Source organism: Zootoca vivipara, chromosome 4 (assembly GCF_965207765.1).
Source record: "Zootoca vivipara chromosome 4, rZooViv2.hap1.1, whole genome shotgun sequence".
In the NCBI taxonomy this organism is placed as follows: domain Eukaryota; kingdom Metazoa; phylum Chordata; class Lepidosauria; order Squamata; family Lacertidae; genus Zootoca; species Zootoca vivipara.
The window spans coordinates 83178824-83193673 of NC_142587.1; the positions used below are offsets into that span (position 1 = coordinate 83178824).

The window sequence follows — 14850 nt, forward strand, 5'->3', positions numbered from 1 at the left end:
ATTCTGCCTAAAGAACAAAGCTTATCCAGATATGAGGAATATTGGACTGGGAAATAAAAAGCCACTGAAAATTTCAAAAAAGCCACTGAAAGGTCCAAAAACGCATTTCTATTCTACTATGGCTAGCCTTAGGCTAACAGCCAGATACTTGTTTTGATTTGGGCTGGCCTTTTAACCAGCTTCTTCGATTCTAGCATGACTATGGTGAAGTCATACAATGGGTCATTGGTTATGGGCCCAAACAGCAACGTAGTAAGCCACGCCAAACGGGAATGATGTGTGTTCACCACCTCCACACTATTTATGATTGGATGTCTACCACATGGGTCATTGGTTGTCTGCCCAAACCTAAAACGTCCCAATTGCTGGCCCAGCAGGGGTCCTAATTTGGCCCATGAGACTGTTCTATAAGGGAACCTGACATCTAATTCCATAACTTCTAAGTTTTATTAGGTGATAGATTTTGGGTTCATCTGTTTCTGTACTGTCATTTAATGTGGATAATATACGGTACCTCCATTAATTATCATAGAATCATAGAGTTGGAAGATACCACAAGGGCCATCCAGTCCAACCCCCTGCCAAGCAGGAAACACCATCAAAGCATTCCTGACATATGGCTGTCAAGCCTCCGCTTAAAGACCTCCAAAGAAGGAGACTCCACCACACTCCTTGGCAGCAAATTCCACTGTTGAACAGCTCTTACTGTCAGGAAGTTCTTCCTAATGTTTAGGTGGAATCTTATTTCTTTTAGTTTAAATCCATTGCTCCGTGTCCACTTCTTTGGAGCAGCAGAAAACCACCTTTCTCCCTCCTCTATATGGTATCCTTTAATATATTTGAACATGGCTATCATATCACCCCTTAACCTTCTCTTCTTCAGGCTAAACATACCCAGCTCCCTAAGCGGTTCCTCATAAGGCATTGTTTCCAGGCCTTTGACCATTTTGGTTGCCCTCCTCTGGACACGTTCCAGTTTGTCAGTATCCTTCTTGAACTATGGTGCCCAGAACTGGACACAGTACTCCAGGTGAGGTCTGACCAGAGAGCGGAATACAGTGGTACTATTACTTCCCTTGATCTAGATGCTATACTCCTATTGATGCAGCCCAGAATTGCATTGGCTTTTTTAGCTGCTGCACCATCACACTGTTGACTCATGTCAAGTCTGTGGTCTACCAAGACTCCTAGATCCTTTTCACATGTACTGCTCTCAAGCCAGGTGTCTCCCATCCTGTATTTGTGCCTTTCATTTTTTTACCCCCCAAAATCCATTGCTCTGTGACATTCTCCTCTAAATCACTGACTTCCCCTTCCCTCCATAGTTGCCAACTCCTAGGGGCCCAGGTCCCTTTGGCCCCCATAAAATATTTGCAGAGGCCAGGGCCTCCCAAGTTGATCGGCATTGCTGCCTTCCCCCCCCTTTCCCTTTTCCACGTTTGCCCTTCATTTCCCAGCAAGACCTGTAAAAGAAGTTGTAAAAGGGTTGCTGTCCAACATCATTTCTTACAGCCCCTGCAATTGGAGACAGACAGGAAGAGAGAATGAAACTGCGTGCTCCATGGGGCAGATTCATGGAGCTCTGCTAGGACAAGAGAGGAAGCAGCTCCCTGGTTGCTTGCCATTTTAAAAAATTAAATTCAAGACAAGCTGTAAGAGCCAAGGGAGGAGGACATTGTCAAGAGCTTTGCCATTTACTTTCAAACTTCTTTTCTGCCATCCCTCCTGTGTCTTCGTCCCCCTACCTCCCATATCAATGTCTTTGTCTGCTCCCCCTCCATATTTTATTCAAGTTAGTATCTCTGCTTCCCTTAATCTGGATTTCCATACACCCTCTCCTTTCTCAGAGTATCCCTGGTCAGTGGCGGAGCTTCAAGCTTGGGGGGCGGGGCGGAGATCAGGCATGGGCGTGGCTGGCGTGCATCCCGGGGGCGTGGCACACTGCCTGCAGGGGTGTGGTGCGTGTCCCGGGGGCGTGACGCACCGCCCACAGTGGCCTTGCACGTGTCCTGGGGGTGCGGCACGCCGCCTGCAGGAACGTGGCACCCAGCGCGGGGTGTGTGTGTGTGTGCAGTTGCGATGGCACCCCACCGGGATCGTGCCACCGGGGGCAGTGCATTCCCCCCGCACCCCTGTTCCTCCGCCAGTGTCCATGGTATAAGGAAATCTGGATCAAGGGAGGGGAAATTGTGGGAAGGCAGTGATTAGGAAAAGAAGCTTGCTTACCATCCACATTAAAAGACAGAATGGATGAGCCCCCCTCTAGCTGGAGGGAAGGAGTGCCTGGAATGCGTTCGGAGGATTTATGAGATGTGACGCACTTTGAATTTGAACAGCGACCTGAAGCTAAGTTCAGCTATAGGGCAAGGAGAGCCACTAATTCATCAAGAATCTATGCATAATGTGATGACTGGATCTTCTGCCTGGAAAAGCTGTAAATTTCATAAAGATCGTTAATCTACATAGTTATGAGAAGAAAACGAAACTGATTTGAGTTTTCTAAGATGGCGCTGCTTCGTGTTGAAAGACCGACGCAACAGGGACGCTCCAGACCAAGAAGATTTATGGGGAGGCTGGACTGATTAACTCACACAGGAGAAAGAACATATGTGAAATCTTGTTTGATATTTATCTCAGCAGCTGGGAAAAAATCGGATGAAAGAGGAAAACATCTATGTGACTGTAAGGGAAAGATCGGGACTATTATAGACTTTGAGTGATGATTTGGACTTTAGAAAAAAGATGTCAGTGAGCAGTTGCGAGGAATCCCCAATTTCTTGAAGCATGGGAACCCCGAAAATTTTAGATGATTTGGCATAACATTCGGTTTGATTGATATGTATTTGTATAATTTGAAATAATGGATGTGATATAAATGTTTTTAATTGGAAAAGTAATAAAAATATATTATAAAAAAAGACAGAATGGATGAGCCCTTTGTCAAAATCTTGCACTTGCAGCATCTTGAAAGTTGAAATGTAGGAAGAGCAAATATAGATAAGCATGGACTTTCAGAATCAGCAGTTTTACCAGGACTGGAGATAATAGTGATTTTATATTGCTTTTGTCATACGTTCTGTCCCATTGACATCTCAAGTCAAAGATGGTTGAAGCAATACTGAAACAAAATGAAAGATCCATTTCAAAACCTTGTTGTGCATCATAGGTGTTGCCTTGCACAACCAAATTTATAGCTCTCATGGCTAGGGAGTGAAATCTGAGGAGTCCTGAGAAATCAGAAAGGGCAACAAGCACCTGAACAATTAGTTGCCGTATTTTCCGGCGTATAAGACTGGGTGTATAAGACGACCCCCAACTCTCCCAGTTAAAATATAGAGTTTGGGATATACTCGCCATATAAGAAACACGACCCGGCGTATAAGACGACCCCCGACTTTTGAGAAGATTTTCCTGGGTCGAAAAGTAGTCTTATACGCAGGAAAATACAGTATTAATATAAGGTAAAGGCAATGCCGGATCTTTTTAATACAATTTGGCTTTCTCCTTGCAAAACTTGGGATGTTTTTATATAGAAAATCTAGCCCTCCCTGCAGGCATTATACCAGTCGCAATATGAAAACCTGACACACAGTGCAAGGCTTCTCTGGGTATCTTCCTAAAAAGGGATCGTTTCTGCCTCAGCGGAGTTACAATAGAGAATTGGTCTTCCTTGCCTGGAAGCGGGACTCTAATTTGAATTTAGGTCAATGTGCATTTTGTCAGACCTCTTTCCTGCCATGCACTTAAAATGTGGGTATGAAACATTCTACTGCCGTCCCATTATTTACATACAATAGGGAAGAATCCGGCCCAAAGTAATGACAGAGTCCCAGTGATTCCAGTGAGGGAGAGCAGAACATATGCTTAACTTAGCTCAGGCGTTGCCAACTCCCCTGCCCCACGGGCCAATTTGCAAACTGGATAAACTGTCATGGCCAGAGGCGTCCTACCCATAGGGGCTAGTGGCTCATTGCGCCAGGGCGCCGGCTTCTCAGGGGCGCCCCAGCATTGGCGGGGCACAACGAGTCACTAAGCCCTATGGCTCCTTCTCCGCCTCTCCCTTAACCACGGGAATCCCCTGCCCGCCGAGCTGCTGTCGCCTGAGGGAGCGGCAGGAGCGGCTCCCGAGGGGCCTCCTCCACGTCACCGCTGCCCCCCCCCACTCCTGGGGCACAGGGGGTGGCGTGTAAACCGCCTCCTGCTCCTCGGGCCGCTGGGCAGCAGCGAGAGTGCTGGCAGCGGGCTGTAGTCAGGCAGCCCCAACGGCGTCCTCTGCCCCAGGCTAAATTTTGGCAAAGGGGGGTGCGCCGGAGGAACCTTTGCGCCATGTCGGTGGATGTGCTTAAGACGACCCTGGTCGAGCGCACCTTCAAAGCAATGATACTAGCAGGAAAGGCAACAATAGCTTTAGGTTGGAAAGATAAGAGAAAAATGGACAGTAGAGGTCTGGACTAATTATTTGTTTGAATTTATTCATAGAATCATAGAGTTGGAAGAGACCGCAAGGGCCATCCAGTCCAAACCCCTGCCAAGCAGGAAACACCATCAAAGCATTCCTGACATATGACTGTCAAGCCTCCGCTTAAAGACCTCCAAAGGAGGAGACTCCACCACACTCCTTGGCAGCAAGTTCCACTGTCGAACAGCTCTTACTGTCAGGAAGTTCTTCCTAATGTTTAGGTGGAATCTTCTTTCTTGTAGCTTGAATCCATTGCTCCGTGTCCGCTTCTCTTCTATATGACATCCTTTTATATATTTGAACATGGCTATCATATCACCCCTTAACCTTCTCTTCTCCAGGCTAAACATACCATAAACATATTCAGTCAGACATCGTGGCAATAACGTCACAGGAAATAACATGGAGGGCCAAGTCTACTATTATAAGGACCAGATGGAACCCCTATCTTCAATGGATAACAACTACTGGATCAGTGGAAATTGAAGACATTGTGCCCGTGGCTGAGGGCAACTGTTTCAACCCTTCTAACAGATTATGGGTGGTGGAGGGAAGGGAAAGGAAAAATGGTACAGGAAGTTAAAAATTGGAAGGAGAGAATATAATGTATGTAAAATTTTTCGTACTCTAATAAAAAATCTTTTAAAAAGAAAAGAAAAAAAGACGGCCCGGGTCATGGCCAACACAAACACGCACCAAGTACACACCACAACCGATCCATTAGCTACAATAGATTGTCTCTTTCAAGCCAAATTTCAGTGGAGGGAGGGGACCCTGTGGGTGCCAAGGAAGGGCCTCTATAGGTACAGATGCTGGGCTGGCACCCCCTGGCCTCAGAATTATTTGCGGAGCAGCAAGCTGAAAAAAGATGGAGAGAATCCCCAGTAAGCCAGTGGCTAAGCAGATGTGCTCTTGGAGTTGTGTCTTTAAGCCCTGTGTAAATCCACAGGGACTGTTTTGAGAAGGGATGGGGGCATTGCTGCCAAGTTATCCCTTTTTTAAAGGGAAATTCCCTTATGCTGAATAGGCTTCCTGGTGAGAAAAGGGGAAACTTGGCAGCTATGGATGGGGGGCAAGAGTGGAGACCAAAGAGAAATGGAAGGGCTCCACAAAAAGGCAACATTTGGTTTGAGTCTGAGAGTAGCTGCTGATTAACTTTGACTGAGAACCCACCTGAAACCCCAGAAAAATGATGGTGATGATAATCAGGGCTTTCCCCCCCCCAGCCAGAACTCGGTTCCGGCACGTCTTATAATGCCATTGCCATTAAGAGAACAAGAGAGGCATTTGTGGTGATTTTTGGCACTTTGGTTTCTAGAAAAATACCACTCATGATAATGAATAAATAAAGTGAGAAAATAAATCAGATTTTTTTTTTTTTGAGGGGAGGGGGAAATCTTCTGTTTATTGTGTTGGCCAGGATGTGACGTCATCTCTCGTTTATGGTTTTACTTTTTTCTTACATTTTTTTAAAAAAGCATTTTAAAAAGAATTGCTTGTCAAGGTTTTGCTTTAAAACAGGAATATAGGAAGTTGCCTTATGCCGAGTCAGACCATTGGTTCATCTAGCTCAGGGTTTCTTGGGCCTCCACTTATTTTTGGACTACAACTCCCATCATCTTTAGCTAGCAGGACCAGTGGATGATGGGGATTGTAGTCTAAAAACAGAAAAGGAAGAAAAGGTGGTATATAAATGTAATAATAATAAAATGAAGCATGGCCTCCAATAGGTCACAGACGATGACAGGAACATGCTGGTCACATGGAGGGGAACCAGGAGAGAGGGAAGTACCACTTGCAAACTGCAGAAACAAAGGAGGCAACTCTCAGAAGGGGCTTGTTGATAATGACATGCTCTCAGGCAACCTCTAAACGCAACATCACTAGGTCTCATGTTTGGGCCCTGAAATCTCAGGGTCTGGGGTGCTCCTGGCAACCCTATTTTAGCGTGGCAGCACCTCCTACACCTTTGGGACTCTCTGCATATTGAGATATTGCATATTGCATATTGAGCAAGCAATATTGCAGATTGAGCAGGCACCTTTACTGTACCCTTCGGCACCTGCTAAAAGCATTCCTGTTTATGGACAATCCTTTAGCCAGATGATTAGAAAGTTGAGGTAATTTTAATATGTTTTACCGGTAGTATTTTAACTTGTGCATGTTTTAAAGCAGGGCTGTATTTTTTCCCTTGATTTCTTTGTTTTTTGGTAAACCGCTTTGAGGTTTTTCTTACAATCAAGCGGCCAATACATTTTATGAAATAATAAAATACTTATAGGGGTGATCATGAGGAAAGCTCGCACTCCAGAATTCACCACTACAAAACTGCATGTATGCATGTCTCTTTAATTAATTGCTCATCCATTCCCACTACCCTTTTGCTGATTAAAAAATAATAATGTAAGAGTTATCTTCTAAGTTTAATGTTGAAGCCAGATGCACATTTTTGCCTGGGGGGAAGCCCCATTGAACCCAGTGGGACTTATTACACATTAAGCCTACAACGCAATTTCACACACCCCCTTTTGAAGCCACATATTGGCTGCAAACACCTAGAAATTTAAAATGAGAGAAGGGTGCGGAATAATGCTGTACGATTTCCACAAAAACCAAACCTTCCTTTCTCTCCATCACGCTCAGGGCTCTGAAAAACAAAGCAGTGTTAGTTTTTGTTTTTGTTTTAGTTAATCTTTATCCTATCGAGACACAACGCAGTTGGAGAAATAAAAAAGAACTCCGCAACGTGATACCACATGCGTGTAATGAAGGGGTTAAAAGAAAACCGGGAGTTTGCAAGGCATGACGGCAGTTGTAGGCGAAGAGCTTCATGGGAATTGTAGTTGTACTGGTTCCTGCAGCATGGCTGCCCTCCTGTAAGGTAAGCCAGTTTCTTTTCTCTGCTTGTGTTCTGCTTTACAAAAAGGCAAATGGCAACATCTTTCAACCAGGCTGCAAATTGGAACCTAAGACAGGACGGTTTCCTCTCCTGATTTCAGACTTGCGGGGCGTTTCCTCCTCCCAAGACTCTGAATCAGCACTTTACTCAATTTTGGAAAGCTAGTGTTTTAAGGATCGTAGCCTAAAATTCCTGTACAGACGTAACAGCTGATGTTTCCAGTACACTCATAATATTTATTTATTTATTTATTTTTTTGAGGCGCTGGTGGTGGTGTTGGGGAGCAAAGGCAGCAAAAATAGACACCACAGTCCTGGCTTTGATCACGTGTAAAAGCTAGTTGAGATTCCTGCACTGCAATGGGGCTGGACTAGATGACCGTGGGGTGCCCTTCCAGCTGTCCAATCCTGTAATTCCATGATTCTATGAAAATAACAACAACCTTGAGCACGTTTATTTAACCGTCAGTACCGCTTCCATGCTACTTTTAGCCACGTGTGAGAGCAGTCGGAGTAATTCTGTTGAAAGATCGAGGGAAGCAAAGGGCCTCCCATTTCATGCTAACTCACTCAAAGTAAGTTCCATTGAGCTGAATGGGGCTTACTGATGTGTTAGTGGTTTGTGCAATTTCATTTGTGGTTAGATCCTATGCTATAGTACGGTCTGCTGAATTCAAGGAACTTGACCATGATAATGATGATACTGTAATTTTTGTTTTGTTTATCCCACTCTTCTACTTAAATGTATACACAGCAGCATACATCAACATAACCAGAAAACAGCCCTAAACATTATACACACACACACACACACCGTATATTCCGGCGTATAAGACGACCCCCGACTTTTCCAGTTAAAATATAGAGTTTGGGATATACTCGCCATATAAGAAATACGACCCGGCGTATAAGATGACCCCGACTTTTGAGAAGATTTCCCTGGATTAAAAAGTAGTCTTATACGCAGGAATATACAGAGGGCACTAGGAGAAGGGGACGACAGAGGATGAGATGGTTGGACAGTGTTCTCGAAGCTACAAACATGAGTTTGACCAAACTGCGGGAGGCGGTGCAAGACAGGAGTGCCTGGCATGCTATGGTCCATGGGGTCACGAAGAGTCGGACACGACTAAACGACTAAACAACAACAACAACAACACACACACACACACACACACACACACACTGTATGTATATGCATATATGTATTTATGTATATGTGTGTGTATATATATGTGTGTGTATATATGTGTGTGTGTGTGTGTGTGTGTGTGTGTGTGCATATATATATATGCACGTCTCTGTGTGTATATAGGGACCAGCAGGTGGGAAGACAGCTGTTTTCATTGTGTCCTCTTGCAGGCTTTCTATAGGCATCTGACTGGCCGCTATGAGAACTGCATGCTAGATGGGTCTTTGATCTGATCCAGCAAGACTCTTTTTATGGTCTTAAAAATTTTAAATTTCCAAAAGCAATAGTGTGAGAGATGTGAGCATATATATCAAGAAGACTTAGAAGCACAATTCTCTATATGCCTCATCAGAAGTAAGCCCCATTGAGTTCAGAGGCTCTTACTCCCAGGTAAATGTGTACAGCAGTCACAAAATTAAAAGACGCCTGCTTCTTGGGAGAAAAGCAATGACAAACCTAGACAGCATCTTAAAAAGCAGAGACATCACCTTGCCGACAAAGGTCCGTATAGTTAAAACTATGGTTTCCCCAGTAGTGATGTATGGAAGTGAGAGCTGGACCATAAAGAAGGCTGATCGCCGAAGAATTGATGCTTTTGAATTATGGTGCAGGAGGAGACTCTTGAGAGTCCCATGGACTGCAAGAAGATCAAACCTATCCATTCTTAAGGAAATCAGCCCTGAGTGCTCACTGGAAGGACAGATTGTGAAGCTGAGGCTCCAATACTTTGGCCACCTCATGAGAAGAGAAGAATCCTTGGAAAAGACTCTGATGTTGGGAAAGATGGAGGGCACTAGGAGAAGGGGACGACAGAGGACGAGATGGTTGGACAGTGTTCTCGAAGCTACGAACATGAGTTTGACCAAACTACGGGAGGCAGTGCAAGACAGGAGTGCCTGGCGTGCTCTGGTCCATGGGGTCACGAAGAGTCGGACACGACTAAACGACTAAACAACAACAACAAATGTGTGCAGGGTTGCAGCCCTAGGGTGACCAGGTGGGCGTAAGAACAGGGCTTATGTGCTGTCGATGGGTAGAAGAGAAAATTGCTGCAGATACAGCTTCTCGTGCAGATTTAAGAAAAGTTGCATCCGTCAAAGTTCCCACTTCTGTACAATTTCTCTTTGCATCTGGTTGTGCTAACCACGCTCATTGACCAAGGAGATACGGCTGTCTACTGTGTCAAATGCTTTTCCATGCTGGCATCTTCCTCAGCTTGGGGGATCTTTATGGGTACCAGTGAACACGCCGCAGGTTCAGCCTAGGACCTTTCTGATTTGTTTATGTTTATTTATAAAATTCTGTCCAGCTTTTCCTTTCCAAAATAGGGGTACCCAAAATGGCTTACTAGAACTCCAGGGCATTTGCTAGCTAATAATGTACCAACCTTTTCAGAAGGCCTCAAGTTTTTCACTTGCATGAAGATTACAGCAAAGTCAATTTTTTACTCCTGTGATTCTGTAAGCTAGAAATGACCAGAAATACTGTAAAAGGGGAATAGCATTCAGGAGTGTGGGGAATATAAATGGGCAGAGTGCACCATCTACTGGTACAAAGGAGACACTCTCTTATGTCAGTACAGTGAGAAATAGCCCCAAAGGAGAAAAATTGAGTCAGCTTGTTCCATCTCTAATTGTGGAGCTCAACCCAAAAAATTCTTGCTCAGGAAAAAAATTGTGTCCACTAGAAATTGCTTCCCAGTAAGCATTTGCAGGAGGGCAGTCAGTGTTGCAGTTTCAACCGCCTTATTTTGGTTTTAGGAGCTGCATTTATATCCTGCTCCCACAACCAGAGGGCTCCTACAGTGGATTGCAAATAAGCTACAACAATAAAACAGAAAAGCAAACAAACATAAAGGGCTCAGGGAAAATCTCATGGCGGTCATCTCTAACTTCATGAGACATATGAGAATAATATCAGCCAATTTCACAGGGTTGTTCTAAGGATTAGGGAGCAGTCCTATGCACAAGAAGCTGGTGTAAAGTCACACCAGTTCCAAACCCTGTTCAGCAGTGGGGCTGCTGCTCTGCCTAACCCTGGCAGAGGGAAAACAAGCCATTAAAACTGCGTTCTATGCAGGGTTGCATAGCTGAATGCTCCCACCATGCCCCTGGGATGAGTAAGTTACACTGGTTTGTATCTTCAGATGAGGTGGGACTGAGGATTTAATGCCATATTGGGTGTTCTATAAAGAGCTTTATAGGTCAAAACCAGGATTTGTTGCTGATTGTTTTCGTTCCGTTCAAGGGATTAAAAACCTGGTCCTTTCTTTCCCCCAGATGGTATCTTCTCCGTTGACCTTTTCAGCATGGAAACAGACGGCATCGGTCAACAGAGACTCAGTAAAGCAGAGAAGAAGCTGCGGCAAAAACAGATGAAGGCCAGGCATACCCTGCTAAAGCACGAGGGGATTGAGTGCGTGTCGCACCCCACCAAGGTGATTTGGGAGTTGAAGTTGCTCCTAGCTGAATGTGAATGGAGTTTTAAGCAGGTTAACTAAGAGATCGGTCCCAGTGATCTTAATGGGGGCTCATTGGCCAGGTTGGCTGTGGCTAATGGGATTTGGAGTTCAACAACCTCTGGAGGGCACCAGGTTGGAGATGGGGAAGGCTGGTGTGGAAGAGATCACATGGCAGAAATCCAAGCTGTTGGTGAAATGGACAACTGGGCTTTTCAAGCTACCCATCCTGGATTAATATGCCTTGAGTAGATTTTCCGTAAAGGAATGCTGCTATCAATATGGTGCAAAATTCAGTGGCCAGGTTGCTCACCAGAACAAGATGGTTTGAGCATATAATGCCAGTCCTGACCCAACCCAGCTGCACTGGCTGCTAATTATTTTCTGGGCCCAATTCAAAGTGCTGATGTTGACCTAAAAAGCCTTATACTGGTCAGGATCTCAATACCTTAAGGACTGCCTCTCCCCATACGAACTGACCCAGACCCTGTGCTTGTCATCTGAGGCCCATCTCTATGTCCCGCCGCCTTGAGAGGTTTGGAGGGTGGCAAAACAAGAGCGGGCCTTTTCTGTGGTGACTCCCTGTCTGTGGAACGCTCTCTCCAGTGAGGCTCGTCTGGCACTAGCATTAAATGTATGTAGGCGCCAGGTGAAAACATTCCTTTTAAGCCAGGCCTTTGACCATTAAATAATCTATGACCTGTTAAAGGTGTGTGCATGTTTGTGGATGACTGTTATTGCGATTGTTTTAATGACTATGCGTCTATTACCATGCTTTGTTTTATGTTTTTATTATTAGGCGCTGTAAAATAGGTTTTTAATGTTGTCCACTGCCCTGAGATCTTTTTTATAAAGGGCAGTATATAAATCAAAACAACAACAACAACAAATTTCTAGCTATTTCAAATTGAAACATTTTGTTTTGTTTTTCAAACAGAGCAATTCTGGGATAAGAGCCTAATTTCCTCTTTCGTTTCTCCGATGTGTTTATGGAATGTTGCTTTCCGATGAATAAATTAGTGTTGATTACTCATGTCTGTGCTTCACTTGTCCTCCCCCCCCCTTCCACCGCCCTCCTCTTTATCTCCCCATAATTAGAGCCTGGTGGTTGCCAATGGAGGTCTGGGCAATGGTGTAAGCAGATGCCAACTGCTCGGCGTGGTGCAGGAGTGTGGGCTGGTGAAATCGCTCCTAATGCCTCCCGGAAAACCATATTCGTTTGTGAAATATGGAAGGACAGAAGACTCCCAAAAAGCCTATGACTCCCTCAACGGGAAGGAGATAACGGTGGAGGACTCTGGCCAAACTGCCGTTCTCTATTTCAACTTCGTGGAAAAAGGTATTTCTGCTGTATTTAGCTGTTTAATAAATAAATAGAGCCAGCCCACCCACCTAGGGCTCCCACTCTTAAATGCATCATACTTCCAGTGGAGGCTGGTCCATTAGGGCAAATTGGGCACAGCCCCATCAACCTCAGTCTGCCCTCAGCCAGCTTCCCCCCCCCTCCGTCCTTGCCTGCCTTCTTAAGTACAAACACTTTAAGGAGTTGTTCTGCCTGTCTGTTTCCTCCTCTTTGGTCTCAGTGTTGCCCTTGTAGCGCTCAGGAGGCAGGAGAATGGCACTGCCTGTCTGGCGCTGTTTTCTGCTGGTCTTCCCACCTTCCTCTTCACCTGTCATCATTGCATACCTCTGTAAACCCTGGGGTTCATCTGCGCTGGCTGATGCCTCCCTCTTGTGTGTGGGTGGTGCCGTTTTGGCTGCATAAGAGATGGTATTGAAAGCCCGAACATCAGAAATCGAGGGAATGCCATCTTATTTTAAGATCATCTTTTAGGAATATAGCAATGCAACAGGTGAAATGTGCGCAGGTACTGATTATTTCTGGATTATTATTTGAGTTACTGATCAACCTTAGCTACTTACTAACAGTTGGATATTTACCATTCCTCAATGATATAGCTTTTAATACATACTGAATGTTTTCTTTTAGTTGTTTCCATAATCTTGTGGGCTAGCATTCTTTTTGGACTTGATTGCAAGGCTGACAATCTGTGGCAGGCAGATAGGGGAAAGGGTGCTTACTGGGAGGGTCAGGTGGACTGCTTAGGGGGTTCGGGGCCATAGGCCAGTGTTTCTCAACCTTTTTTGGGCCAAGGCACACTTGTTCCATGAAAAAAATCACGAGGCACACCACCATTAAAAAAGTTAAAAAATTTAACTCTGTGCCGCCCTATATTGACTATATAATTATGACTGTAAGAAACACTTGCCAATTGCTGTGTTGGTTGCAATCTCCTGTAATAAGGCTTCATAAGCCGCTGATTTCTCTGCCAGCACAATCCTTTGCTCAGCAAGTTTCAGGTTGAGCTCATCCAGCCAGCTTCTTTAAGTTTGTCTAAAACCACCCTCCCGTGGTGGTGGCTGTTGAGAGCTGCGCTCGCTCCGCGTCGTGACCCGGCCGGCTTCCTTTCCGGCGGGTCAGAGGTATATATTGGCGGCCGCCAGGCACGTGACAATGCAAATCGCCCTTCTCGTCACTGCACATCGTGGCACACCAGCCAGCGTCTTGCGGCACACTAGTGTGCCGCGGAACAGCGGTTGAGAAACGCTGCCATAGGCTACATGAATTTAAAGCATCCCCCAAAGAATATGAGGAACTGTAGTTTGTTAAAGATGCTGGGAGTGGTAAACTACAATTTTCTATGGGGAGCAAAATGTGCTCTAAACATTTCTTCTTCTTTGGCGGTCACTCGTAGCCGAGTAAGATTGTCTTCCCTAAACATGGTCTTAAAAGTGACTGTGGAGGCCAATTCTGGATCCACACGTCCTTCCACAGTGGGGACATAGGTTTCCGGGCGGGAGTTGATCAGGGTGTGCCTTCCTCTTAGCATGTTTCTCCCTTTCGTCCTGAGTTTGAGCGTCTTCAGGACGTTCTCCAATTGGAGCGCTCGCAGGCCAGTGTTTCCCAGTTATCAGTGTATATGCTACATTTTTTTTAGATTGCCTTGTCTTTGAACTTATTTTGTTGACCACTGGCATTACGCTTTCCATTTTTAAGTTCGGAATAGAGTAGTTGCTTTGGCAAACGATCATCTGGCATCTGCACAACATGACCAGTCCAGCGAAGTTGATGTTGAAGAATTATTGCTTTGACACTGGCGATCTTTGTTTCTTCCAGTACACTGGCATTAGTTTGCCTCCCCCCCCCCCAGGACATGTGTAAAAATTTTCAGAGACACCATTGATGGAGATCCAAGATCCAAAGGAAGTAAATGTTGTGACTTTGAGCAACTGACCCTGTTCCCGTGGCGTAAATGGCTTTTGAAACTCCCTTCAGCTGGGGAGGGGGCTGCTAAAAATGTCTAACTCCCTTCCACGCACCTTTGGGCTCAAAGATTTGTTGTTCTTTTGATCCTGGACGTAGCATTTAGACATGTCTTCTTTCCCCGCTCTGTATTCATCGCCTGTTGGCCCCAAAACAAACTCTCAATCCTCGTGAGAAGTCCTGGGGAAGAGACAGTCGAAGGCGGCTGACGTCTCACCTGGAACAGCTGGGGGAAATGGTGACCTTTTCCTTTGACAAAGCAGTCAGGTGTTTGAATCTGAAAAGCAGCCGGGTTCTCTGGTCCTAAACAGAAGGGGGTTTGCGTGGCACAGTGTGTGGGGACCAAGCCTACACACTTGCAGTACTGTAGCAGTACTGTCTCCGATTAGGATTGCTTTTGGCTTTATCACTTAATTCACTAATGCGCTTTCCAGAAGAGGTTCTCCAAGATCTTTCTAGTTTGGCACAGGGGCTTGAGGTGAGCAGGTATTCTCCTACACCTACTTCTTACAGCACTT

At 45.3% G+C, this 14850-nt stretch overlaps 1 protein-coding gene across 1 annotated transcript in view; it reads left to right on the plus strand.

Moving 5' to 3' along the window:
• Nucleotides 1–7232: 7232 nt before the first annotated feature.
• ALKBH8 (alkB homolog 8, tRNA methyltransferase) overlaps nucleotides 7233–14850 on the plus strand; it is a 42713-nt gene continuing 35095 nt past the window's right edge. The window contains exons 1-3 of the mRNA XM_035115569.3: nucleotides 7233–7340; nucleotides 10829–10986; nucleotides 12106–12346. Coding sequence (XP_034971460.1) covers nucleotides 10858–10986; nucleotides 12106–12346 — 370 coding nt within the window. The 5' untranslated portion in view covers nucleotides 7233–7340; nucleotides 10829–10857. The remainder of the gene's footprint in view (nucleotides 7341–10828; nucleotides 10987–12105; nucleotides 12347–14850) is intronic.